At 59.0% G+C, this 26,030-nt stretch overlaps 1 protein-coding gene across 4 annotated transcripts in view; it reads left to right on the top strand.

The window, feature by feature from the left end:
- The window catches only part of RPS6KA1 (ribosomal protein S6 kinase A1), a 37,125-nt gene extending 20,022 nt beyond the window's left edge, over nucleotides 1–17,103 (top strand). For 3 of the 4 annotated variants that reach the window (XM_068159033.1, XM_068159034.1, XM_068159036.1), the window contains 20 exons: nucleotides 3,215–3,331; nucleotides 4,190–4,271; nucleotides 4,556–4,636; nucleotides 5,426–5,505; nucleotides 6,035–6,141; nucleotides 6,586–6,623; nucleotides 6,754–6,896; nucleotides 7,352–7,422; nucleotides 7,636–7,724; nucleotides 8,397–8,461; nucleotides 8,690–8,792; nucleotides 8,887–9,014; nucleotides 9,873–9,998; nucleotides 10,745–10,834; nucleotides 11,215–11,373; nucleotides 11,569–11,730; nucleotides 12,264–12,340; nucleotides 12,501–12,618; nucleotides 13,727–13,864; nucleotides 14,482–17,103. In XM_068159033.1, coding sequence (XP_068015134.1) covers nucleotides 3,215–3,331; nucleotides 4,190–4,271; nucleotides 4,556–4,636; nucleotides 5,426–5,505; nucleotides 6,035–6,141; nucleotides 6,586–6,623; nucleotides 6,754–6,896; nucleotides 7,352–7,422; nucleotides 7,636–7,724; nucleotides 8,397–8,461; nucleotides 8,690–8,792; nucleotides 8,887–9,014; nucleotides 9,873–9,998; nucleotides 10,745–10,834; nucleotides 11,215–11,373; nucleotides 11,569–11,730; nucleotides 12,264–12,340; nucleotides 12,501–12,618; nucleotides 13,727–13,864; nucleotides 14,482–14,604 — 2,097 coding nt within the window. In that variant the 3' untranslated portion in view covers nucleotides 14,605–17,103. Of the gene's footprint in view, nucleotides 1–688; nucleotides 857–3,214; nucleotides 3,332–4,189; nucleotides 4,272–4,555; nucleotides 4,637–5,425; nucleotides 5,506–6,034; nucleotides 6,142–6,585; nucleotides 6,624–6,753; nucleotides 6,897–7,351; nucleotides 7,423–7,635; nucleotides 7,725–8,396; nucleotides 8,462–8,689; nucleotides 8,793–8,886; nucleotides 9,015–9,872; nucleotides 9,999–10,744; nucleotides 10,835–11,214; nucleotides 11,374–11,568; nucleotides 11,731–12,263; nucleotides 12,341–12,500; nucleotides 12,619–13,726; nucleotides 13,865–14,481 lie in introns of those variants that run through there. The other variant, XM_068159035.1, reaches the window with a different exon arrangement.
- The last annotated feature ends 8,927 nt before the right edge of the window (nucleotides 17,104–26,030 follow it).

The raw sequence follows: 26,030 nt of genomic DNA, 5'->3' as shown, positions 1-26,030 counted from the left end.
ACATGACATCCTGGACTTGACTTCATCCTCCTCCTCCTTCCTCCCCACACCAAACCCCCTCTGTGCTGTCATTTCTGTCTCTCCTGTGGCTTTCTGCTCTTGCTGGGGCAGCCTGGGCAGCAGCACAGGGGCACGGTGGGAGGCTTCCGACGGCTGGGGGCTTCCAGAGGCTCTTCTCTTCCTTTTTTAAATGGCTTCTGAGAACATCCTCCTGCTGTGGAAATGCCCCCAGGGCTCACAGCCTGGCAGGAGATGGATGTCCTGTGTCAGCACCCCTGGCACCGCCCCAGCTCAGGGTGTCCGGGGCTCTGAGCGAGTCGGGGGTGTCCCTGCCGGCCGCAGGGGCGCTGGCCTGGGGGAGCCCCGAGCCCTGGGGCTCTGTGACCTTGGCTGAGCCATGGCCATGAACAAGATCAGTGGTTTTCTTTCAAATCAAGATGAAAAATGTAAATACAAGAAAAAGGAACCCCAGGCCCAGAGCCAACCCCAGAGCCCCAACCACAGCTCAGTGCCGGGGAGGCGCTGGGGCTGGCGCTGGCTCCGCGTGACTGCGCCGCTCGGTCCCCACTGCGCATCTGCCAGCAGGGCTCCCAACACCTGCATCTGCTCCTGCCACCACCCTCACCCCTGGGTGCCCACAGGCGCCTGCCTGAGCCCCAGCCCCCGCCTCTGCTTCCCCAGGAGCCGGTGGGGGTGGTGGTTCCTGGGGCTGGGGAATGCCGCTCGGGATGGGAGGATGGAGAGGGGCCCCAGGCTGCCTCGCGTCTGTGCCCTGCTCCTGCTCTGGCTGCAGAGGAAGCACCGAGCCAAGCCCTGCAGGCTGCAGCTGCCAGCCCCCAGCCAGCTCTCCAGCACGGTCAGTACCATCCTTGCTTGCTGGGTGCTCGCCCAGCTGGGCTGATGCTTCAGGTGGGCGTCTGGAGCAGCCTGCCCTGCCCTGCCCTGCTCTGCCCTGCTCTGCCCTGTCCTGCCCTGCCCTGCCCTGCCCTGCCCTGCCCTGCTCTGCCCTGCCCTGCCCTGCTCTGCCCTGCTCTGCCCTGCTCTGCCCTGCTCTGCCCTGCTCTGCCCTGCCCTGCCCTGCTCTGCCCTGCTCTGCTTTGCTCTTTCTGCCTTCCGAGGCAGTTTGTGGGATGGTGCTCCTGGAAGAAGCTTCCCTTGGTGCCTGCTGGTGCTGCAGCCTGGTGGGACACAGGTGGTTTGGTTCTGCTGTGCTGCTGAACAGGCTCCAGCAGTCCCCAGAGCCCTGATAGTTGAATTGCAAGTTACAGGCTGAGCCCTCAGGAGGCAGCCTGGTGTCAGCACCATGCCAAGTGGCATCTCAGAGCTGTTCTCAGCCAGCTGTCAACAACAAGCTCTCTGCTGCTGCCACAGCAGAGGTGTGAGGTGGCTGGCTTGAGCTGGGAGATCTCCTGGAGCATGAAAAGTTCTTGTCCCAGGGAATCTGAGATCTTTCTTGTCTGTGGTCACGGAGAGCAGCACAGCCCAGGGGAGCTCCTGTGCTCTGCCCCTGCTCAGGCTGCACTGGGGAGAGGGTGAAGCTTCTCTGCTAGGGCTTGGCACCTGGTGAGGCAGGGTCTGGAGAGGGCAAAGCTGCCCCCATGGAAGCAAAGCCACTTTCTAAGGTAGAGAGGAGCCAGGCTTGAGAGCAGGCAGGGAAGGGTGCTGGGTGCAGGTAGCAACCACATCCGTGGTGCTTGGCAGGGCCAGGCTGCCCCAGGAGGGGCTGGGAGGGTGCAGAGCAGAGGCTCAGCCTGGGGCTTGGTTCCTGTTGTTTTTCAAAGCTGCTTTGCTTAGGTGGGTTCCAAACCAAGGAGCTGAGCAGCTGTAGGAAACAAAGAGTCACCTTTGTCCCCCAGCTCTGCAAAGCCAAGGAGCAGCTCCAGCTTTCTGCCAGGCTCTGGGGGCCACATCTGCCCCAGGGCCAGAGAGCAGCTGAGTTGGATGCCAGCCCAAGTGGTTCCATGATTGTTGTGCTCCAGAGGGAAGGAGAAGGGTTGCTGGGGGACAGGAGGTGTCCCCAGGGCTGGGCAGCTCCTGCTGCTGGCCTGGCTCTGCTGCTGAGTTTCTTCCAGACTCTGCTGATTGAATCTCTTCTTTCTTTCCCCCTCTCCTTCCCCCCCCCCCCCCCTTCTTTATTTTGTTTTTCAATAGCAGCAAAGTGTTTTAAACAAAGCATGTGCCAGGGACCTTGGCTTCCCCTCAATCTTCTTGAAGGCTCAAGTCTGTTGAAGCATCATCTGTATGTGCTGAGGATGCACTGAGGCTTCTGCTGCTCAGATTGCAGAGCAGATGGGCTCCAACACGTCTGATGGGTGCCAGCCCTGGCCCTGTTTTGCCAACAGTGCTGAGTGCTGGTGCTGGGGGAGTTTTGCTCAGTGGCACAAACACTCCTGCCTTTGCTACCAGGGCCTGCAAAAGGAAGGTGCTGCCCAAGAGCTCTTCTGAAATGCAGTTCAAAGGAGTGCAGCAGCTGTGGTGTGAGGAGGAGGAGGGCACAGGGTGCCAGCCAGGGCTGCCCCCTGCCAGCCCACTGGCCACTGGCTTACTGCAGGTGTTGGAGGCAGGAGGTAGCCTGTGGCAAGCACCAACTTGTGTGGCTCCCTCAGGTGTGGCTCCTGGGAGTCTAGGGAGGTTCTCCTCCCCCTCTGCTCTGCCCTGCTGAGACCACACCTGGAATGCTGTGTCCAGCTCTGGGCTCCCCAAGCCAGCAGGGACAGAAACCTGCTGCTGGGAGCCCAAAGGAGGCTGTGAGGATGAGGAAGGGACTGCAACAGCTCTGCTGTGCAGGAAGGCTGAGAGCCCTGGGGCTGTTTGGTCTGGAGAGGAGAAGGTTGAAAGGGATTTGATCAATGTCTATGGATACCTGAGGGGTGGGGGTCAGGAAGAAGATGCCAGGATGGCTTTAGTGGTGCCCAGTGACAGGACAAGGCGCAGCGGGCACAGACTGGATCCCAGGAGGTTCCACTTCAACAGGAGGAGAAACTTCTTTGGTGTGAGGCTGCTGGAGCCCTGGAGCTCCTGCCCAGGGAGGTTGTGGAGCCTCCTGCTCTGCAGAGCTTCCAAACCCACCTGGATGTGCTGCTGTGTGACCTGCCCTGGCAGGGGGTTGGCCTGGGCGATCCAGCCCCTGCCACTCTGTGCTTCCCTGACCCAGGAAGGCTTTTTCCCTTCCTGAGGAGCATGTGCCCAGTTAACCATCTCCCCTCCTCCTCAGGGTGAAGGTGTTGTGAAAGAAATCAACATCACACACCACGTGAAGGAAGGCTCAGAGAAGGCTGATCCCTCCCAGTTTGAGCTCCTGAAGGTGCTGGGCCAGGGCTCCTTTGGCAAGGTCAGTTCAGCTCTCCCTGGGGGCTCTGGGTGATTTGGGTGGCAAAGAGGACAATTCCCAACCAAATTTTGCCGATCCCCAGCAGCCTGTGGGAGCTGAGGGGCTGGAGGGGGTGGGCCAGGGCAGCTCTGTAGCTGGCTCTGCCAAGCTGCCAGCTAAACTGGGGGCTGGGAGGGCTCAGCCATGGTGCTCCCTTCCCAGGAGTCTTGCTGTGTGCCAGGGACTGGCTCTGGCCCCTGCTTGGGGTCCAGTTTCCCTCCTGTGAAGGGGGCAGGAGGCAGCCTGTGGCTCTGATCTGTTTCCATGTGCAGACACCCCAGGGCTCTCCCAGGCCATCTGCTCACACTTCCATTGGCCTCTTGGCACCTCCCAGCCCTGGCACTGGGGGCTGCCCGGGGCTGGGGGCTGCTGCCTGGGCAGAGGAGAGCCGGGGGGAGCCTTTGGAAGCTCAGAGCAGGTGGGATGGGACGTCAGGGAAGGAGGTACAAATCCAAAGGGGCTGCAGGACCTGCACAGGGAGAGGTTGATCCCCACAGCAGCAGGTCAGCAGGAGGCTCTGTGGCACTGTCAAGCATCAGTGCTTGGAGCCACAGCTCCCAGGAGCAGCCACAGCCTCCTGGGAACTGCAGAGTGAGGGAGAGGAGGGGAGAGGATGAAGGTGCAGTGTGAGTGCAGGAGGGCTGCAGAGAGAGGGTGAGAGACCTCTACCCACAGCACCTTCCTGAACACCTCATGGGGGTCCTCAGGGAGAGTCTGAGGTCTGAGCAGCCCTGTGGCCAGGGGCTCTTGGGGTTACTGCCAGCTTTGGCATCCAGCTCCCAGGCTGGGCTGGGCTGATCTGCTGCTCCTCTGCCTCAGGTTTTCTTGGTGAGGAAAATAACCCCCCCAGACAGCAACCACCTCTATGCCATGAAAGTGCTCAAGAAGGCAACTCTGAAAGGTAGGAGACTCCTCTTGACCTCCATGGCTTGAAGTGCAGAGGGGAAATGTCACAGCAGCCACTGCTGGCCCCAGGGGGCTTGGGGGAAGGGGAAGTGTCTTTGTCAAAGAGCCTCCTTCTGCCTCCAGCTGTAAAAGATTCTTGGTGCAGTGCTGGAGGTGGCAGAGGTCTGGCTCAAGCTGCCTGGCACTGCAGAGCTGAAGGCTGGGGGCAAGGCTGGCACCAGGGTGCTGGGTGCTGGGTGCTGGGTGCTGTGCCTGAGCTGTGCCTCCCTCTTCCCTCAGTGCGTGACCGAGTGAGGACAAAGATAGAAAGGGACATCCTGGCTGATGTCAACCATCCCTTCGTGGTGAAACTCCACTATGGTGAGTCTGCAGCTGCCTGGGGGCTGCTGGGCAGGGGGCTGCAGCCACACGGGGGCCCTGGCTGCTTTTAAGCACAAGGCAGGAAGGTGCCATGAGCAGGAAGGGGAGCATGAGGCATGCAGCAGCAGGCTGCTGGGAGGATGCTGAGAGCCTCTCCTGGTGCCTGACAGGCTTCTGGAGACAGCTGAAAGGGAGAAGAGGCCTGGACCAGCCTGCACCCCTCCATGGCTGTGCAGCTTTGGAGCCTTCACAATCCCCTCAGCACAAATCCCTTCGTGGGAAGGTTTCCTCCCGTGCCTGCCCTGGCTGCTGAGTGGGCAATGGAGCATGGGCTGGGAGAAGAGTTTGGACACCAAATCCTTGGGATTAAAACAAAGAGCTGGAGAAACTGAGAGAGCAGAGTCAAGGCAGAGTCTGGCAGGAGTCATGCTCTGACTCTGGGGAAGCTGAGGATGGCCTCTCCCCTGGGAAGTGACCAGGAGCTCTTGAGGGAAAGCAGCCCTGGCAGCAGGGCATCAAAGAGCCCTGGCAGCAGGGCATCAGAGCCCTGGCAGTAGGACATCTCTGGCTGCAAGGGAGCCAAGCCCCTGCCAAGGAGGAGTTTCTGCAGTGCCAGAGTGCTGCTGGTGAGCTCCCAGCCAGGCTGCCTCCCTTCCCCCCAGCCTGAGCCCTACCTGGTGGTGTAACTCAGTACCCAGCTGGAGCCAGGGGGGTTGGCAGTGCCTGATGGAGCAGCAGGGAGCCTGCCCTGGAGCAGGGCTGTGACTGCTGCTCTGGGCTGTGTTTCAGCATTCCAGACCGAGGGGAAGCTGTACCTCATCTTGGACTTCCTCAGAGGAGGTGACCTCTTCACTCGCCTTTCCAAGGAGGTTGGTGTGCTCTGGCAGCTGGCTGGGGGCCTGAGCCTCTCAGCCTGTGCTCAGCTGCCTGGAGAAGTGATGGAGCTGCCTGAGAGGGGGGGAACAAACCCAACCTGCTGCCAGCCCAGAGCTGGCAACAGGAGAGGATGGCTGAGGAGCCTTCCTCTGGCAGAAAGCAGCAGCACAGCAGCAGGTCTCACCTCTGCTGGGCACCCTGTGGAGGGTGCAGGCAGGTGAGAACCCTGCCCTGGTTGTGTGGGGGTGAGGCAGGGGGTGGGAGGGGTAAGGAGAAGTTGTGCCAGGTGATGACAGCTGAGAGCTCAGCCCTGGTGAGCACAAATGCAGAGGGCTTTAAAGGTCTGCTTTGGGGTTTGGTGTGGCTGCTTGGCTGCTGCTCCGGGGTGCTGAGTGAAGCCTGGGAGACCTGGGTGTGAGGGAGCAGGGAGGGGGCAGCATGGATGTGAAAGGTGCCTTGGAGCCAGCCCTGCTGCCAGCATTGTGACCCCAGCTGCTGTGCCCTTCCCCTCCCTCCCTGCAGGTGATGTTCACTGAGGAGGATGTGAAGTTCTACCTGGCAGAGCTGGCTCTGGGGCTCGACCATTTGCACAGCCTGGGAATCATCTACAGGGACCTCAAACCAGAGAAGTATGTGGGGCACAGCTGGGGCATGGACCCTAAGGCAGAGCTGGGTGGTGCCCCAAGGCCAGCCAGAGGGGAGGGGGCAGTGCCAGTCCAGGGGGTTCCTGCTCTCAGCAGTGCTGTGGAAGCAGCATGTGGGCACCACAGGTCTGAGCAGCCATCCTTGGCTCACTTGAGAGCCCTCAGAGGGAAGTGGCACCGGGCAGGGCCTCTGCAGTGGCACCAGCCGCAGCCCTGGGGCACCAGGGGCGGTGTACCCTCGGTGTGAAGCTGAGGGGGCAGGGGGAAGGGAGCTGCTCCTTGTCCTGCCCACATCTTGGTGAGGGAGCCTCAAGCGCTGGGGGCAGGGGCAGGGGCAGGTAACTCCCTCCTGGGGAGCTCTGCTGGGTGCTGGCTCTCACAGCTCCTGCTGCAGGCAGTGGCAGCTTCGTTTTTCCTTTCCTGCTGCAGCATCCTCTTGGATGAGGAAGGGCACATCAAGCTCACAGGTAAGGGACTGCACAGAGCCTTGGCCCCCAGCCAGGCTGGTGCTGGCAACAGGGAGCTCCTCTGTGGCCTCCCAGCCCTGCCTGCTGCTCACAGCCCCTGGTGCCTGCCGACAGCTCTTCTCTCTGGCAGATTTTGGCTTGAGCAAGGAGGCCATAGACCACGAGAAGAAAGCCTACTCCTTCTGTGGCACCGTGGAGTACATGGCACCAGAGGTGGTGAACCGCCAGGGCCACTCCCACAGCGCTGACTGGTGGTCCTACGGCGTGCTGATGGTACGGGGGGGGCCGGGGGCTGCGGGGCCGGGGCCGGGGGGTGCGGGGCCGGGGGGTGCCGTGCCGGGGGTGCGGGGCCGGGGCCGGGGGGGTGCCGTGCAGGGGGTGCGGGGCCGGGGGTGCGGGGCCGGGGCCGGGGGGGTGCCGTGCCGGGGGTGCCGTGCAGGGGCTGCGGGGCCGGGGGTGCGGGGCCGGCTGCCTTGGGGTGGCTCCGCGCACCCCAGCTCAGGGCTGTTGGTGTCTGTGCAGATCTGGTGCCACCATCTGGCAGCAGCTGCAGCCCAGGGCTGCTGCGGCAGCAGGCGCCGGCTGGGCTGCGCCGTCCCCGGGCGGTGCTGCTCTGATCGGTGGTCGCTCACTAACTCTTCAGGGGCTCTGGGAGCTCCCAGCTGGAGCTGCAGTGGGATCTGTGCCTTGCTCGGATGTGACCTCCCCTTCTTCTCTCTCCCCCCCAGTTTGAGATGCTGACTGGCTCGCTGCCCTTCCAGGGGAAGGACAGGAAGGAGACCATGACTCTCATCCTCAAGTAAGAGAAGTTTGCCCTCCCTGCTGAGCTGCTCCCAGCGCTGTTGCAGCCTGGGGCCTCCTGCGACTGCAGGGCGCCGTGTGGCAGGTGGCAGGCTGGCACCAGCAGGGGGTTGGAAGGGTGCAGCATTAAATGCCAGAGTGGTGATTGAGCTGCTGGGGGTGGAGGTGCTGCCTGCTGCAGCCCTGCAGCTGGTTGCACAACTTCCTGCAGGGCGAAGCTGGGCATGCCGCAGTTCCTGAGCGCCGAGGCGCAGAGCCTCCTGCGAGCCCTCTTCAAGCGCAACCCAGCCAACAGACTAGGTGAGGCCTTGGGCTTTGCTGCAGTTCCTGGCCACCCCTGGCACTGGGCTGGGGCCTCCCCATCCTCCTGGGTCAGCAGCATGGTCACACTGGTGCTCAGTACACGGCCTCACTGCTTTGCAGCCAGGCTCATTGCTGGAGTCACAGAATGGGTTTGGGCTGGCAGGGACCACAAAGGTCATCCGGTTCCAACCCCCCTGCCATGGGCAGGGACACCTCCCACCAGCCCAGGTGGCTCCAGGCCTCATCCAGAGTGGGAGAGTTGGGGCTGTTCAGCCTGGAGAAGAGAAAGCTCCAGGGAGACCTTAGAGCAGCCTCCCAGTACCTGAAGGGAGCTACAGGAGAGCTGGGGAGGGAGTTTCCAAGGGCTTGGAGAGATAGGGCAAGGAGCAGCGGCTTGAAAGCAGAGCAGGGTGGGTGCAGGGTGGATGTTAGGAAGAAGCTCTTTACTGTGAGGGTGGTGGAACACTGGAACAGGTTGCCCAGGGAGGTGGTGGAGGCCCCAGCCCTGGAGACATTCAAGGTCAGGCTTGGTGGTGCTTTGAGCAGCCTGCCCCGGGGGGGGATGTCCCTGCTGACTGAACAGGGGTGGCCTGGGTGAGCTGTAAAGGTCCCTCCCAGCCCAGTGCTGGCTGTGTGCTGGTGCAGCACACCCATGGGTGCATCTTGCAGGTTCTGGACCAGATGGGGCAGAGGAAATCAAACGGCATCCCTTCTACTCCACCATCGACTGGAACGTGAGTGCCGGAGCCTAGCCTCCGCCTCCCCTGCTGCAGCTTGGGACTCTGTCCTCTCATCCTCTTCCTCCCCAGAGTGACTCAAAAGCATCCCCACTGGCCAGAAAGTCTCCCCTCAGGCTGTGGAACCCCTTCCTGGCCTCTTGTTCCTTTCCTCCTGCCTCGGCACCCCTCTGGGCAGGCAGCAGAGGCCTGGCAGAGCACTGGGCAGCTGTCCTTGTCTTGCAGAAGCTGTACCGCAGGGAGATCAAACCTCCCTTCAAGCCTGCCGTGGGGCAGCCGGATGACACCTTCTACTTCGACACAGAGTTCACCTCACGGACACCAAAAGGTTTGTCTGAGTCCACACAGAGCCAAAGCAAGGGGAAGGCCTCTGCTGCCACAGGAGCAGCCCCCCTGAAGCTGTCTGTGCCCTCCTGCTGCAGACTCCCCAGGCATCCCCCCCAGTGCAGGAGCACATCAGCTCTTCCGAGGCTTCAGCTTCGTGGCCACAGGACTGATGGAGGATGGCAAAGTGAAGCCTGCCCAGCCCCCTCTGCACTCTGTGGTACAGGTAGGAAGCAGAGACGCAGGAACCACTGTCTGAAGCTGCAGTGATGCTCCAGAGTGGCTCTGGGGGAGCTCTGTACCACCTGGAGCAGAGTTAATGATCAGAGGCTGGAAGCCCTCTGCTGTGAGGCCAGGCTGAGAGAGTTGGGGTTGTACAGCCTGGAGAAGGGAAGGCTCCAGGGAGACCTCCTGGTGGCCTTGCAGTGCTTCAAGGAGCTGAACACAAAGCTGGGGACAGAGTTCTGAGCAAGGCCTGTTGGGACAGGACAAGGGGGGATGGTTTGAACTCAAAGAGGGAGACTGAGAGAGGAGGGAAGTGGGGAGAGCCTGGCCCAGGCTGCCCAGAGCAGTGGGAGCTGCCCCATGGCTGGAACCATTGCAGGTCAGGTTTGGGGCTCTGAGCAACCTGCTCTGGTTGGGGATGTCCCTGCTGACTGTAGGGGGTTGGAGTGGATGACCTTTAAAGGTCCCTTGCTACCCACAGCAGTCTGTGGCTGTGGCAGGAAGGCTGAGGCAGTGCTGTCCTGTTCTGACTTCTCACATCCTGTTGTTCTTCCATTTCCATCATCTCTCCTCTGCAAAGGTCACCAGGGCAAGGCAGCTCTGTTTGCTGTCCTCTCCCCAGGTGGGCCTGTGCTAGCAGAAGGTCTGTGAGTGCCCATGGCTTGGCAGGTGCCACCAAAATGCTGCACACTGGATGCAGCAGCCTTAGCCTGCTGACCTACATCTGCCTCCTTCCCTTCTCCTCCCTCAAGCCGTGGGATGCAGCAGCCTGCAGCCTGCCGGCTCGCTCTCAGCTGCCGTTGCATCGTGCTGCAAACCTTCCCCTCAAGCCCCTGAGCTCTCTGCTCTCCCCTTGCAGCAGCTGCATGGCAAGAATGTGCAGTTCAGTGATGGCTACGTGGTGAAGGAGGCCATCGGCGTCGGCTCCTACTCGGTCTGCAAGCGCTGCGTGCACAAAGCCACCAACATGGAGTACGCCGTCAAGGTCTGGGCTCTGCCCCCTCAGCTCCCCTGCCAGGCTGCTGCCCACCCCCACGGGGACCAGCGCAGCACCCAGGGATGGAATCTCCTCCCCTGCTCACACAGGGCCCCAGGGGGCAGCTGCTGTGCATGTAGCCAGATGAGAGTTCTGGCTCAGGGAGCAGGAGCGCAGCCCCCCTGTGCCTGGCAGCTCCAAACGTGGTAGCCAAGCATCAGGGCTCCTGGCCTGGAAGGTTCCTTCCAACCTCAGCAGTTCTGTGATTCTATGAATGCTGGGATCTGGGGGCACAGAACTGGGCAGGGGGTTCTAGAGCTGTTTGCTGGAGAGAGCAGGGGCAGCAGCTGGGGGGATCTGACCAATGTGTGCAGACATCTGAAAGGGTGGGGGGCAAGAGGGGGCCAGGCTCTCTTCAGTGGTGCCCTGGGGCAGCAGGAGGGGCAACAGGCACAGACTGGAACCCAGGAGGTTCCATCTCAACACAAGGAAAGAATTCTTTGGTGTGAGGGTGCTGGAGCCCTGGAGCAGGCTGCACAGAGAGGCTGTGGAGAGCTTCCTGTGCAGCCTGCCCAAGGTGATCCTGCTTTGGACTCAATGGTCTCCAGAGGTCCCTTCCAACCCCTACCAGGCTATGGCTCTGTGATTCTGGGCTCTCTGCAGGGCCCCACTCTGCAGGCCCCCACTCTGCAGTGCTTTGCTTTCTGCTGGCCCCTCTCCAGCCATGCTCCTCATGCTCCTCCACCCTGCTGCAGGTCATCGACAAGAGCAAGAGAGACCCCTCTGAGGAGATCGAGATCCTGCTGCGGTACGGCCAGCACCCAAACATCATCACCCTGAAAGATGTGAGTGTGGCTCAGGGCTGGCCCTGCCCTGGGCTCAGCACTGCTCTGGGGGGCACAATGCAGCCCCAGCACAGGCAGCCCCATGGCCCTGCTCAGTGCATTGCTCTGGGGTGAGGAAGCAACCCCAGAACACCTCTGCTCTGCTGAACTCTGCCTGGTGGCAGGAGGGGGCTCTGGAGGCCCAAAGGTTAACCTCAGTACAAGAAGGAGGCTCTGGAGGCCCAAAGGTTAACCTCAGTATAAGAAGGAGGCTCTGGAGGCCCAAAGGTTAACCTCAGTACAAGAAGGAGGCCCTGGAGGCCCTTTTGGGTTAGCCTCAGTACAAGAAGCAGGCTCTGGAGGCCCTTTTGGGTTAACCTTCTCCATCTCTCCCTCCCCAGGTGTACGATGATGGGAAGTTCGTGTACCTGGTGACTGAGCTGATGAGGGGAGGAGAGCTGCTGGACAAGATCCTCAGACAGAAGTTTTTCTCTGAGAGGGAAGCCAGTTCAGTGCTGCACACCATCTGTAAGACAGTGGAGTACCTGCACTCCCAGGGGGTGAGTATGGTTCCCTCTGTCTCCCTGGCACTGCCCTCCTCTCCCTCTCCTCTGCCCAGCAGGACTCTTCCTTCTTGCTGCTGTGGCTCTCTCGGCAAGGCAGCCGTGGGGCCAGGGCAGGGCCTGCGTGTCCTGCTGCACCTTCAGACCTTTCTCTTGCTGGGCTATGAGAACAGCACTTCCCTTGCCCCACAGGTGGTTCACAGGGACCTGAAGCCCAGCAACATCCTCTACGTGGACGAGTCAGGGAACCCCGAGAGCATTCGCATCTGTGACTTCGGCTTTGCCAAGCAGCTGAGGGCTGAGAACGGCCTCCTCATGACCCCCTGCTACACAGCAAACTTTGTGGCACCCGAGGTGAGCACCCAGCTGCCCTGAGACCCTTCAGCAGCTCCCATGTCCCTCCCTCAGCCTCTGCTCTCTCTGCCCCGTTCCCAGCTGCAGCTCACTCTGGCAGGCTCCGTGCTGGAGAGATGCTGACAGAGATTCCCTGGAGTGGCAACCAACCAGGGGAGCTTAAGTGCAGTCCCCCAGCTTGCACTGCCCTGCTTAGGGGGCTGAGACTTTCAAACCCCAGGGGTTTTCTGGGCAGCTTCCCTTCCTGGTGAACTGCTCAGTTACAAGAGCTGGGAGGATGTTCCACTCAGCTCTCTTGGTGTGGAAGAAGGACAAAGAGCCAGCACACCACGGAGCAGGCCACCACTGCAGCATGGCTTCTGTGTCACTCTGGGCCTGGCAGCCTCCTCTGCCTCCAAAATCTGACTGCAGTCCTGATCTTGACTCCAAGGCTTTGCTGTTCAGTTGAGGCGTAGGAGCTTTGCACCCAGGGGCCAGGCTGCTCTCCACCAGCTGAAGGGAAGCAAATGCTCTCATTTCTGTCTTCTGCTCAGGTGCTGAAACGCCAAGGCTACGACGAGGGCTGTGACATCTGGAGCCTGGGGGTGCTCCTCTACACCATGCTGGCAGGGTGAGCACCTGGGGCCCACTGCAGGGCAGCAGCCGGGGCTGCACCCACCCCCCCACCGGCTCCCTGGCGGCAGCTGAGCCTCTCCTTGCTCACTGCCAGCCGGAGGTGCTCCTGGCTGGGTCCCAGGGCAGGCAGTGCAGGGCTGTCCTTCTCTCCCCAGCTGCACTCCGTTTGCTAATGGTCCCAGCGACACTCCCGAGGAGATCCTGACCCGCATCGGCGGGGGGAGGTTCTCCATCAGTGGAGGCAACTGGGACACGATTTCTGACATGGCCAAGGTAGGGCTGGACCCCCCCCTGCCTCACCCTGCAGGGCTGGACCCCCATCTGCCTCATCCTGCAGGGCTGGACCCCCCCCTGCCTCACCCTGCAGGGTTGGACCCCCATCTGCCTCATCCTGCAGGGCTGGACCCTCCCCTGCCTCACCCTGCAGGGTTGGACCCCCATCTGCCTCACCCTGCAGGGCTGGACCCTCCCCTGCCTCACCCTGCAGGGCTGGACCCTCCCCCTGCCTCACCCTGCAGGGCTGGACCCTCCCCTGCCTCACCCTGCAGGGCTGGACCCCCCCTGCCTCACCCTGCAGGGCTGGACCCCCCCCTGCCTCACCCTGCAGGGCTGGACCCTCCCCTGCCTCACCCTGCAGGGTTGGACCCCCATCTGCCTCACCCTGCAGGGCTGGACCCTCCCCTGCCTCACCCTGCAGGGTTGGACCCCCATCTGCCTCACCCTGCAGGGCTGGACCCTCCCCTGCCTCACCCTGCAGGGCTGGACCCCCCCCTGCCTCACCCTGCAGGGCTGGACCCCCTTGCCTCACCCTGCAGGGTTGGACCCTCCCCTGCCTCACCCTGCAGGGCTGGACCCCCCCTGCCTCACCCTGCAGGGTTGGACCCCCCCTGCCTCAGCCTGCAGGGCTGGACCCCCCCCCACCTCACCCTGCAGGGCTGGGGTCAAGCCCAGCCATTTGCTGTGGGACAAGATCAAAGCAGGCTGGGGAGGGCCAGAAGGGAGAGGAGAAGAGCAGCAGCAGGGCTCCTGCCCTGGGGCAGCCCAGCAGTGTGCTGCTGTGGGCTGAGCAGTGGTGCTGGGACTGCAAGCTCCAGGGGAGTGGTTGGACTCGAGGATCTCAAGGGTCTCTTCCAGCCTCCACGGCTCTGTGGCTCTCCTCATGCTCCCTTTAGCTCTGGCTGTCAGTATCTGTGTGGAACATCAGCTCCTCCTGGACCCACGTGGGGTTTGCTGCTGTGTTCCACCCAGCCCAGATTTGATGTCTGGGGACTTCAAACTCGGCCTTTGAAGTTCCATCCTAATTTGGGGGCAGCCAGCTGGGACTTTTGCATTTCAAATGTGAAACCTTCTAAAGTCTTAACCTCCCAAACCATGCCCCTAGGATCTGGTGTCCAAGATGCTTCACGTGGATCCTCACCAGCGCCTCACAGCCAAGCAGGTCCTGCAGCACCCCTGGATAACCCAGAAGGACAGCTTGCCCCAGAGCCAGCTGAACCACCAGGACCTCCAGCTTGTCAAGGTACAAAGCCTGGGCTGGGCCTCCAGCTGGTTCCTCAGGTGCCATGGGCTCTGTGGAAGGCAGCAGCCCAGGTGGGCAAAGCAGGATGGAAGGTCAGAGAGGAGGGGGCCAGGGAAGGCAGAACGAGGCAAGCTGGGAGGTTGTGGCAGGAAACCTGGGGAGGGTCTTCAGCAGCATGGGAGGGAGGTGTGAAGAAGGGAGAGAGATGCTTCTGGCTTTGTACAGCCCTGAGCCTACCTCTGCTACATCTTAGCCTGGAGCAGAGCTCAGTGCTCTCCACAGCTACAGAAAGGTTGGATTGAGACTGGGGTTAGCCTCTTTGCCCAAGCAGCCAACAACAGGACAAGAGGAAAGGGCCTCAAGCTGTGCCAGGGGAGGTTTAGGTTGGAGATTAGGAAGAATTTACTGCAGGAGCGGTCAGGGATTGGAACAGGCTGCCCAGGGAGGGTCACAGACCCTGGAGGTGTTCAAGGACCCTGTGGCCATGGCACTTTGGGACATGGTTTAGTGTTCATGGAGGTGTTGGGTAGAAGGTTGAACTTGATGCTCTTAGAGGTCTTTTCCAGCCCTAAGGATTCTGTGGTTCTATCAATGACTTGTTCTGCCTTCCCTCCCAGGGGGCCATGGCTGCCACCTACTCTGCACTGAACAGCTCCAAGCCAAGCCCCCAGCTGAAGCCCATCGAATCCTCCATCCTGGCACAGAGGAGGGTGAAGAAGCTTCCTTCCACCACACTGTGACACTGAGATGCTCTGCAGCCCACAGCATGGGGCAAGCACAGCCCAGACCCCTGGTGACAGGGCAGGAGATGGTTGATCAATGCCTGCCCAGGAGCTCCCTTGAGGACCTGTTCTCAAAAGGCCAAGTGCCTTCTGAAAGCCTGGCTGCTCCCTGCCTGGACTGACCTTTGGGAGAATTTCACTGGAGGACCTTTTGGAAGTGTAAATTGTTGCTTTTTAAAGCCCCTGAGCTGTGTATATGAGACCCAGAATGGAACTGATGTCAAGTGGCACTAAAAAGCAGCCCTGCCTCACCCTCCCCTGCCTAGGGCCAGACGTTTGCTGTTGCTGCATCACCGCTGGGAGCTGATCCTCTCCAGTGCCATCACAGCTGGAAGACTGCACAACATCTGGGGTTCAGGCTCTGGGCTTTTTCCTCCCTGGAACCTTTGGATGCCCTTCCCAAAGTCAGCCCTGCAGGCTCCCAGCCAGCAGCTCTGCTGTCTGTAAAGGCCCTTCCCTCGCCTCCCCTCTTTGTCTTTCATGTTTGGAGCACCAGCTCTGCTCTTCAGACTGTTTCCTGCTGTCTCCTGCCCTCCCCCAGCCCAGCCAGGACTTCTTTTCCAACCCCCCTTAGATGCTCTTCTTTGGCTCATTCCTTCCCTCTGCCCTCCCATCCTCCCCATCGCTCCCAGGAGGGGATGGCAGAGGAACCTCCTCGGCAGAGCTGAGGCTCCAGCCTGGCTCTGGCTGCTGCTTTTACTGGTTTTGGGGGGGTTCCTTTTCCTCCAGCAGGAAGCTGTGGAACAGCCTCATCCTTTCTGGTTTTAATTTCCCTCTGCTCTCCAGCTGGTAACTCAGGGTTTCTCTTGGAGCTGTACAATAAAGGTGTCCTCAGCTGACCTCATCTCACCGCCTGACTCCTAGCTGCAGAACGAAGCCACCCCGGCCATTCCCCCACCTTGGAAGGAGCTAAGGTTTCTTGCCTGCCTCTTGGGAGATCTGCAAAGCTTTGTTTCATCTGGGCCTGCGATGGAAAAGCCAGCAGCAGGGGCTGCAGCTTGTGCCAGCTTCTCTCAGGTGCAATAATACCTCCCTTAGAGGCGGTTACGGCATGAGGCAGCGACGACAGGAGAGCTGGCAGGGGCAGGCCGTGCAGGGGAACTTCTGACTCTCAGGACATTTTAGTGCTAATAGGAAACAACACCTGGAGGCAAACTGTGCTAGAAAGAACTTCCTGACCTGTTGTGACTGCAGGGAATTGCTGGAGCTCCCTGGGTCACTGGTGGCTGCTTCCTGGGAGGAGCAGGAGAGCTATGGGGACAGCACTCAGGTGCTCCAGGGTGCAGCTGAAGGCAGCAGAGGTTCCCTTGTGGATTTCTGCTGCTTTGGGCTGGTCCTGTAACAGAAGGGAAATTGTCTTTGTTGCCTTTCCCTCTTGTGTAGGCCTGATTGATTAGTCCTGATTGTCCATTCTGAGAGGTGCAGCTCTCTGCTCTCCTCCCCTCGCCCCAGCAGGATTCAATCCCTGGAGCAGGCAGTGAGAGGCTGAAGCAGCCTCAGTGTTCCTGTGTTTATTCCAAGCACTGCCCCAGTGCTGCTGAGAGGAGGGGCCCAGGACACACTGGAGCTGCTCCCTGGAGCTGATGTTTGCCTGACCTGAGGAGGGGGACACTCCAGCACACAAAATGCCTTCCACTCTCCCTTGGCACAACGTCTGCAGTGGTGCCATGATCCTGCCTTATGTCTGCTACAGCTGCAGGGCAGCTCTCGTGTCACTGAGGAGGGCTGCAGACATCAGGTACCTGAAACAGCTTCATTCTGGAGCTGGGGTCAATCCCTTTGGGTGCTGCTGGAACTGAAGCAGACCCCTCAAGAGTTTTTCAGACTCTTTCCCTTCTAGAGTGGGGCCTGCAGGGGTGTCTGGGGTTGGATGTGATCACCACTGTGAACCTCCCAGCAGCCTGGACCATCAGGGTAGATCTTACACCAAACCTTCACCCTGCCTGGGGGGGTCTGGTTGTCTGTGTCAAACTGTACAGGCTTGCAGATGTCAGTCAGGAAGAACATCACAACCTTGGCTTGATCCTCCCTGTAATGGTGCTGCTGTGAGGCCACCCAGGCTCAGCTCCAAGCCATGTAGGACAACCAGGTGTAGAGCTCTGAGGGCACAGGGAGAGCAGCTCATGGTGGCTGCAGACTCTGCCTGGCCATGGGCTGATACCTGGAGGGTCAAAGCCTGATGCCTGGGAGCTGATACTTGGAGCATCAAAGCCTTCTGCCTCTCTGGGCTCTGCCACCACATGGAGCTTGGGTCTGGTGCAGTTTGAGAGCTCTGTGGCTTTGGAGGAGAGAGTGAGCAAGAAGGGCTACACCTTGCTCCCTGGGGTGCTTTTATCTGAGTTGTTGTGAGTGATCCTTCCATAAGTAAAGCAAAGTCTTGATTTTTAGTTCCAAATCAACCAAGTGCTGTTACTTTTTTAATCCCAGTGCTCAATAAACATGGATTTGTTGATCTTTCTCTGTGTCAGAACTGTCAGTGTTTGGAAGGGCTCAGGTGGGCTCCCTCAGTCCCTCTCTGGTTTTGTCCTGGCAGCACTGAAGTTGGGACCAGCTGCTGGCATCTGAGCTGAAACTGCATTGTTTGAGGTGAAGGTTTGGCCTGGCTGAGGCTGGGGCTCTAATGCCTGTCCTGGGGAGCCAGCAGGTGTCTTGGGGAAGAGCAGAGGATGTGCTCTCACAGGAGCCTGAGGCTATTCAGCTTGAGGCAAAGACAGACAGCTTCCCTCTGTTGAGTGGAGAAGGGACTCAAAACGTCCTTACCTTTCACACAGAAGGAAAGCTTTACAAGGGAAGGTGCCTGGGGGGATTTCAGGTGATCAACAGCCAACAAGACCTTTAAGACTTGGCTCTGCAGGTCTCTGCTGAAAGCTCAAAGGAGAAGTCCTGGAATCCAGCTTCGTGCAGCTGAGTCTGCCTGCAATGAACCTGTGTGGAAAGAGGAGGTGAGAGCACAGCCTGGAGGGAACACTGAGCAGCTCTCTTCAGACAGCACAGCTGTGGAACTCCCCGGGCTGGGGCCTGAGCCAGCAGCTTTTCTGACCCAGGTGAGAGGCTTTTTCCTTCTTCCCACTGTGCCAAGCACTGTGCCAGCTCCTCCTAATGACGAGCTACTGACCTCTGCCAACTTAATCAGAGCATAAATGAAGGGGTTTGCCCCAAATGCTCCCACTGCAATGACTGAGGCTGTCTAAAACTGAAGGCTGCACACTTCCTCCTTGATCCTCTCATTTATTTCTCAGTGAAACTTCACTGAGCAGCTCTAACCTCCTACCCAGGCAGCCAACCAGCCTCTGGAAGCCCCCAGCTTCAGGGGAGGTTTAGGTTGGATGTTAGGAAAGCAAACGAAAGAGTGGCCAGGGCCTGGCAGAGGCTGCCCAGGGAGGTGGTGGAGTCCCCAGCCCTGGGTGCAGGACCCTGTGGCCATGGCAGCTGGGGCCAGGGTTTGGTGGCCAGGGTGGTGTCAGGTTGGACTCGATGATCTCAGAGAGCTTTCCCAACCCAACCGATTCTCCTCCCCCTGGGTCAGTTCTCAGCACTCCTTTTCCCTTCATTTTCAGGCAGTCTGGGGACAGAGAGCTGCGCAGCTGGGTGGCATCCTGGGTGCCACCAGCTCCCGGTGGCTCTCTCCCCAGGCCCGTGGGAGGCTGTGGGAGCAGTGGGTGGCAGCACGGGGGGCAGGCAGAGAGCTTTCATGTAACATTCAACAATTTAATCCTCTTGTAAGGCAAAGAAAACCTCTGAAATATTTCAAGGCCTTTCTTTTTTTCCTTTCCTTTTATTTTTTTGGCGAGTGCACAGGAGGGCTCTGAATGAAACATTCATTCATGCTCTGAAAGCTGGAGGTCTGCTGCCACTGGGTTTTCTTGCCTCTGGTTATTAACACATCAAGCTGTCTTCCCACTCCAGCTCAGCTCACTTGCTGCCTTCCTCCCTTTGTGTGGCACAGGAACACCTGCCATTAACACTAATTCTGCTCTGAAGAGGAACTCCCTTTCAGATATGCTTGTCTGGAAATAAATTGACATGTAAAAGGTCTCCTTTGTCAGGAAGTGTGTGTAAAGTGCTGGGGTAAGAAGCCGATCGCTTACAAAAGGAGCTACTGACTCTCTAAATGGCCTGTGGGGAGGGGGCTGAGGCTGCCGCTGGCAGAGGAGGGTGCTGGAAAGTGATGATGTAAGAAACCTTCTGGTCTTGAGTTCTTCCTCTGTGGGGAATCTTGGTTCGGGGTGAGCACAGCCAGCAAAGGGCACAGCAGAGAGAAGTGTAACAGCAACGGCTGGCTGAGAGAGAACTGCTGCTGAGAAGCATCGTGGTGGAGCTCTCTAGGAGGTCTTTAAGCTTGAGGAGGGCAGATGGAGACTGGAGAGGAGGAAGAAATTCTTTGCAGTGAGGGTGGGGAGACACCGGCACAGGCTGCCCAGGGAGGCTGTGGATGCCTCCTCCCTGGGGTGTTCAGGGGACCTTGAGCAGCCTGGGCTGGTGGAGATGTCCCTGCCCGTGGCAGGTGTTGGAACTGGATGAGCTTTGAGGTCCCTTCCAACCCAACCCATTCCATGGATCTGTGAATCACAGCTGCAGCCTGGGCTGGGTGTCAGGGGTGAAGATTTGGGATGATTTCTGTCTCCAGCTGTGGTGACAGACCCAGCACTGGCTGGAGGTGCATCCCTGGGCTCTGCAGGGACACTCTTGGAGCAAACTGGGGGGAGGGCAAAGGAAATTGTTGTAATTAAGCTACCCCCCTGGGGTTTAACACCTGCAACAAAACCTTAGGCATGTCGGTGGCAAGACCTTTGCCTCAGGTGTGTGATGAATTCCAGGGCTCTGCTGCTTTTCCTGGGGCAGGAGTTTGTCTCCCCTTTAGTGAGGAAGCAGAGGAGGAACCCTTGGGTAGAGCATTTATTCTCTCCTACAGGCAGCAAGAGGGAAAGAACTTTAACAGCAAACCCTAACTGTCTCTGAGCTCCTCCCAGCCTGTGCAGGGGATGGCTCTCTCCTAAGGAAAAGGTTTGCAGCTGGTTCTTCAGGTCAGGCTTTGGAGTGACTCTGCTTCAGTACTGAGACGATGGATGGGCTCCTGTGGTGCTGGATGTTCTGTGGTGTGGAACTGGCTTTCAGCTGCTGCTCATCTGGCTTCTGAGTCTTCCCAGCAAAGAAACAATTCAGAGCATAATGAAGAACGAGTCCAAATATGTTCAGGGCTCGAAAGAACAAAAGTGAAAGCTGCTGCTGCCAGATCAGCTGCTGCCACCTCTGCTCTATCAAGCAGGCACAAGCTCTGTGTGCTGCTGTGCTCAAATGCTGTCTTACTTTTAAACAGCAGATGGTGATAGAAACCTGTAACAGGTGGAAGCTCTCCAGTTTTCTGTGAGAGCTCAGAAGCAGCAGCGATTTCTCCTGTCCCTGGGGGCAGGTTCTCCCCCAGATGAGTGCCGGGATGGCCCTCTCCGTGGGTAGCTCCTACAGAGAGGACAACCTCCGAGCATCACCTGTGTGCACCTGACAGCAGGCAGGGCTGCCTGGGCCTCCTCTGCTCAGAATCAAAGGATCCTGGTAATGGTCTCCATAATCCTCTGCTAGCTGCTCTAAAGAGAGAAGCAATGGGAGCAGTGAGCTCTGTCTGCTGCCCTGCCTCCAAACCCAGCTCCTCTCTGCCATGGCCTATGGGTTTGGTGTCCAGGAGAGCAGCACCCTGCATGCTTTGAGTGGTTTGTACACATCTAATTCCTGCAGCCTTTGACTCAGAGCCAGGAATTCATCTGCAGCTTGCAAGGTCTGTGGAGATGATGTTTCAGTTTCAGAAGTGCAGGCAGGGCTGAGCTCAAGCTCCAGCTCCGGAGCCCTCGGTCAGATGGGAAGGGAATTCCTGCTGCACCTTGGTGGGGAATGAGGATGGGCTGCAGGATTTGTCAGCAGCCCAGGACAGGGAGCTGCATTTCAGTCATGGTAGGGAAGAGAGATGCTAAATTCCCCTCACCCTGGCCTGGAGCAGCATCAGAGGCCGGCAGGGACTCAAGCCCTGCCTGGTGCCCAGCCCTGCTGCGTCCTCTGCTGCTGGAAGCAGCATGAAAATCACTTTTGGTTACAAGTAGCTTTTCTTCGCCCCCCACCCACCAAACAATCCATAATTTTAACATCTCTTCTCCACCCCAACTCCCAGCCCTGCTTCTTTACAGAGCTAGAGGAATGTGGGCTTAGGCTGTGGTTTCTCTGCCCACCTTCCACACTCGGCTCAGAGTCAGGCTTTGGGGAAGCCCCCAGTAGCAGTGGGGTTTGGGACACCAAGTGGAAGCACTGCCCAGTGGCCCTGGGCAACCTGCTCTAGCTGGAGGTGTCCCTGCTGACTGCAGGGGGGTTGCAGACAAGAGGACCTTTGAGGGTCCCTTCCAAGCAGGTGCAATCTGTGAAGCTGTGAATTAAAGGCAAAAAAAGCTCAGAGTAGATTAATTTCTCTTCAACCTTCTGCCTCTTTCACCAGCTCCTTTCTCTGCACAGCCAAGTGCGAGATTCCCTCTCTGGCTGTTAAATGCAGGCTTGGCTGGGCAGCAGCAGAAGTCTTTTGCTTTCCACGAGGAAAAGGAGTTGTCAGCTGCTGTGTTTTGTGGATGCCCACAAGCAATCTCTTCTGGTCAGGGCAGAGACCCAGATGAGAAACTGTTCCTCCTCCAGCCACGTAAGGGCTGACCCTGAGCTTGAGGAGAGGTTATGCTAAAGCACGGAGGAGGAAGCCCAGGTCTGCAGCTGCTGCCGTTCGCAGCCTTTGCTGTGATTCAGAGGCACACTGTGAGTCCCTGCTAACAGAGGCCCTCGCCAGCAATTAGCCTCCCTTTAATGAGACAGATCCCCGGCGCCACGACCCCGGCTCGCTCCCTGCTCCGCCGGCTCTCTGTTCAGCGAGTTGCGAGCGCAGGCTGAGCAGCGACTCGCAAAGTCAAAGAGGAGTCCCTTTCCCTGCTCTGTTTGAAGAAGGGGTAGGGAGCTGCTCTGATGTTTCATTAAAGCTGCCTTTTCTCCTCGTGGCAGAGCAGATTGCAGCAGATCCGCCTCCCAGTTCCAGCTGCTGGGTTGGAGCGCTCTGATCTGTGCGCTGGGTGCACGGCTAATTACGGAGGCAATTCCCATGGATACCAAGAAGAATTGTCTGCACTGGCAAAAACGATCCCAGCTGGGAAAACAGGGAAGGAAAAGCTGCTGAAATATTCAGGAAGAGGCTTCAAAAGTTTTCTGGAAACCGAGGTAAAACATTTCCAGTCCTCTTGCACCTCAAATGCAAACCTCCAGGGAGCCCCAGAGTGGGTTGGGTTGGAAGGGACCTCAAAGCTCCTCCAGTTCCAACCTCCCTGCCATGGGCAGGGACACCTTCCACCACCCCAGGCTGCTCAAGGCCTCATCCAGCCTGGCTCTGAACACTTCTAGGCTTGGAGTGTCCACAGCTTCTCAGGGCAGCCTGTCCCAGAGCCTCACCACCCTCCTGGGGAAGAATTTCTTCCCAATGTCTCAGCTCAATCCAGCTTCTCCCACTCTGAAGCCATCACCTCTCGTCCTGTTACTCCATGTCCCTCCCCAGCTCCCCTGTAGCCCCTTCAGGTACTGCTCTAAGGTCTCCCTGGAGCTTTTTCTTCTCCAGCTGAACAGCCCCAAGTCTCCCAGCCTGGCTTCAGAGACTGCTCGGTCTGAGAAGGCTAAGAGGAGACCTTATCAATGCCTACACATCTCTGAGGGCTGGGTGTCAGGATGGAGGTGCCAGGCTCTTCTGGGTGGTGCTCAGTGACAGGACAAGGAACAAAGAGCACAACCTGGAACCCAGGAGGTTCCACCTCAACATGAGAAGAAACTTCTTTAGTGGGAGGGTGCTGGAGGCCTGGAGCAGGCTGCCCAGAGAGGTTGTGGAGTCTCCTTCTCTGGAGAGCTTCCAGACCCACCTGGATGTGTTCCTGTGTGACCCTGCTCTGGCAGGGGGTTGGCCTGGATGGTCTCTGGAGGTCCCTTCCAGCCCCTCCACTCTGTGCTTCAGCAGGGCAGCTCCCTGGGCAGGGCACCCCGCAGCCAGCTGCCCAAGGGCTGAAAACTCTGCCTCCACCCCAGGGCTGTGTCTGGGACTGGGCTGAGTGCCTCCCCCTCATGCCTCTGAAAGGCAGGAGTTTAAATCACTTCTTTCTGCATAAAGGAATATTCGAAGGGGCTGTTGCACTCCATGGCAAAAAGGAGGAGGGGGAAAGACCTCCTCATGCCCTGCCCAGAGGTGGACAATGAAATAAATCAGGTTTAAAATCATGCAGTGAGCATTCAGCCCTGAGGCCTCAGGACCACCCTGCACCAGGGCAGACAGACCTCTTTGATTTAATAATGCCCCCCCAAATCTTCTGGAGGGTTTGTTTTGAATGTGGAGTGTTTGGGGACCATCCTGATCAACTCCCCAGTGCCTGTAACTTGTATTTCTGTCACTGATTTCTCCCCAGCAGGAGCTCAGGCACTCCTCAAGACACTTCCAGCAAACACAAACACACAGAGCAAGGAAGGCTGCAGCACCATTAGGTTGCATTTCCAGCTCTTTCTCATCCAGGGCACCTGCTCCCCTTTCCCTCCCTCCCTCCAGTCTTCCCAGCTGTCTGTCTGTCTCATTTATGTCAATTAGAGATTCAATGCTGCCTGATTTAATTGGCCTGACTTTCCTCTCTAATAGAAGCCCAAGTGAAGGCAAGGCAGGCAAGGAAGCAGGCAGGCAGGCAGGCAAGCAAGCAAGGAAGCAGGCAGGCAGGCAAGGAAGCAAGCAGGCAGGCAAGGAAGCAGGCAGGCAGGCAAGGAAGCAAGCAGGCAGGCAGGCAAGGAAGCAGGCAGGCAGGCAAGGAAGCAAGCAGGCAGGCAAGGAAGCAAGCAGGCAGGCAGGCAAGGAAGCAGGCAGGCAAGGAAGCAAGCAGGCAGGCAGGCAAGGAAGCAGGCAGGCAGGCAAGGAAGCAGGCAGGCAGGCAAGGAAGCAAGCAGGCAGGCAGGCAAGGAAGCAGGCAGGCAAGGAAGCAAGCAGGCAGGCAGGCAAGGAAGCAGGCAGGCAAGGAAGCAAGCAGGCAGGCAGGCAGGCAAGGAAGCAAGCAGGCAGGCAGGCAGGCAAGGAAGCAGGCAGGCAGGCAAGGAAGCAAGCAGGCAGGCAGGCAAGGAAGCAGGCAGGCAAGGAAGCAAGCAGGCAGGCAGGCAAGGAAGCAGGCAGGCAAGGAAGCAAGCAGGCAGGCAGGCAGGCAAGGAAGCAGGCAGGCAGGCAGGCAAGAAGGAAGGAGTCCCCCTGGCAGTTGGGAGGGCTGGGGCTTGTCTGTGGAGCTGAGCACAATAACCTATTTGTTAGCAGCCGCCCTGGAGAGGTTGGTGACCTCCCACCAGGGCTGGGGTGTGGGCAGTGATATCACTGCAGAGCTTCTGGGGGCATCTCTTGAGGGGCTGAGGAATTTGTGCAACCAGTCAGCCACCTCCAGCTGGCTTTCCATGTGCTGTGAAGGTTGGGATTTGCTGCCTGGGCTAATGTTTGCTCCTGTCAGGAGGCTGAGCCCACGAGCACCGAGGTCAGTAAGCAGCACAACATCCATCAGCTGCAGCCACAGAGGCCTCCTCCCTCATCCTGAGCCCAAGTCACCCCCAGCAGCCTTTAACCCCAAGCCAGGCTGACCAAGACCTGAGCTCCGTGAGGTTTTCAGGAGAGCTTGACCCTGTCTCTGCTTCAGGCAGCAGACCTGGAAGCAAACCAGCTCAGATGAGATCTGGCATCCTCCTGCTCCCCCTCCAGCAGCTGAATCCTAGGAACCAGCTCTGACCTACTTCTCCCTGGCTCCTGGCTGGTGTCTTCCTGACAAATTGCAAGGCCCTTCTCAGCAGCAGCCTGAGCTTCCCAGAGAGCTGGAACAGCAACAGTACCATCTAGTGACTTGGGCTTCCAGGGAGCATCCCTCCGAGGGGAGGAGGAGAGCTGTGAGCTGGGGAGGCCGAGGGGGGTCCCCGGGTTGCAAATGAAACCCTTCCCTCTCAGCTCCTTGGGATCTAGGAAAGCAATGGTGCTAATGCAGCAAAAGTCCTGCAGCTGGAGAGCTGTGCTGGGAGCTCCCTGGGCAGCCAGGCCCTTGGCTGAGTGACTCCTGGCTGAACCCAGCCCCGACCTTGCTGCCTCTGCTGGTGATGCTCCTTGATGGAGTTCACAGCTTCCCACACTCCCCCAGCACAGGGCTGGACTCTCGGGCCCAGGACAGCTGCAGCTTTTGGCTGCCATGAGCCACTGGTGAAACCCTGAAATGGGGCTACAGAGAGGCCCTCTGTGAGGGCAAAGGCTGAGAGCCCTGGGGCTGAGAGCCTGGAGAAGAGCAGCCCCAGAGGGGAGCTGAGCAATGCTCAGTGAGAGCTCAAGGCTGGGGGGCAAGAGGCTGGGGCCAGGCTCTGCTCAGTGGTGCCCAGGGACAGGCCAAGGGCCACAAACTGGAACCCAGCAGGTTCCATCTGAACAGGAGGAGAAAGTTGTTTGGTGTGAGGGTGCTGGAGGCCTGGAGCAGGCTGCCCAGAGAGGTGGTGGAGTCTTCTCTGGAGGGTTTCCAACCCCAGCTGGGCAACTGCTGTGGGTGCCCTGCTGGAGCAGGGGGGTGAGCTGGATGAGGTCCCCTCCAACCCCTACCGTGCTGGGACCCTGTGAAATAAACATCATTCCGTTCACTGAACTGAAACCAGGCCCAAAACTGAGTGTGAAGAGTCCACTCCACATGGATCCAAACTCACATCCCCTCCCTCACTGCTGGAGGGAGGAATCAAATCAGAGCCTTTCTTTCCCCATCACAGGACGTTAGTCCCACCCTGGGTCTGTCCTGCGTGCAGGAAGGATTCCAGCTGACCCAGGGCTGCCTGCAGCTGCCAGGCTGCTGCTGGGCCGTGGCACACTCTGCATTTAAGGCAGTAGCTTTAGGCAGCTGCTTTGCAGCACGCAGGGCAGCCCAGGGCACTGCTGCCCAGGGCACAAAGGTGCAGCAGGCTGAGGAGAGGAGGCTCCAGCCCCGGCGCTGCCGTGCCAGGGCTCTTCTGTCAAGCCTATTAACTGCCATTGGGCCTGGCAGAGGAAATTGCTTCGCTGGCTAATCAAATCTGTCCCCTCTCTGCTGTCAGGAGCACAGCACTGCCCTAGGTCCACTCAGCCCTGCTCGTGGGCTGATGAGTGCCTGACAATTTTCTGCTTTCAAATTAAACAGAAAACTGAATTAGCAGATTAATTGTTTGCCAGCTTTTCGCCGGGTGCCCAGCAGCTGCCTCAGGACCCGCAGCCAATCCAGAGCCCCTCTCTGCCGTGCTGGGGAGGAGGTGGAGCTCGGGGCTGGGCCCTGCTATCTACCCAGTGTCACTCATGTTAATTTTAAATTACTTTTGTACAG

Source organism: Melanerpes formicivorus, unplaced genomic scaffold (genome assembly GCF_026170545.1).
Source record: "Melanerpes formicivorus ecotype bairdi unplaced genomic scaffold, bMelFor1.0.p_v2 SCAF_45, whole genome shotgun sequence".
In the NCBI taxonomy this organism is placed as follows: domain Eukaryota; kingdom Metazoa; phylum Chordata; class Aves; order Piciformes; family Picidae; genus Melanerpes; species Melanerpes formicivorus.
Note: the sequence above shows the minus strand (reverse complement) of the source record. Positions and strands in the feature narration are given on the sequence as shown.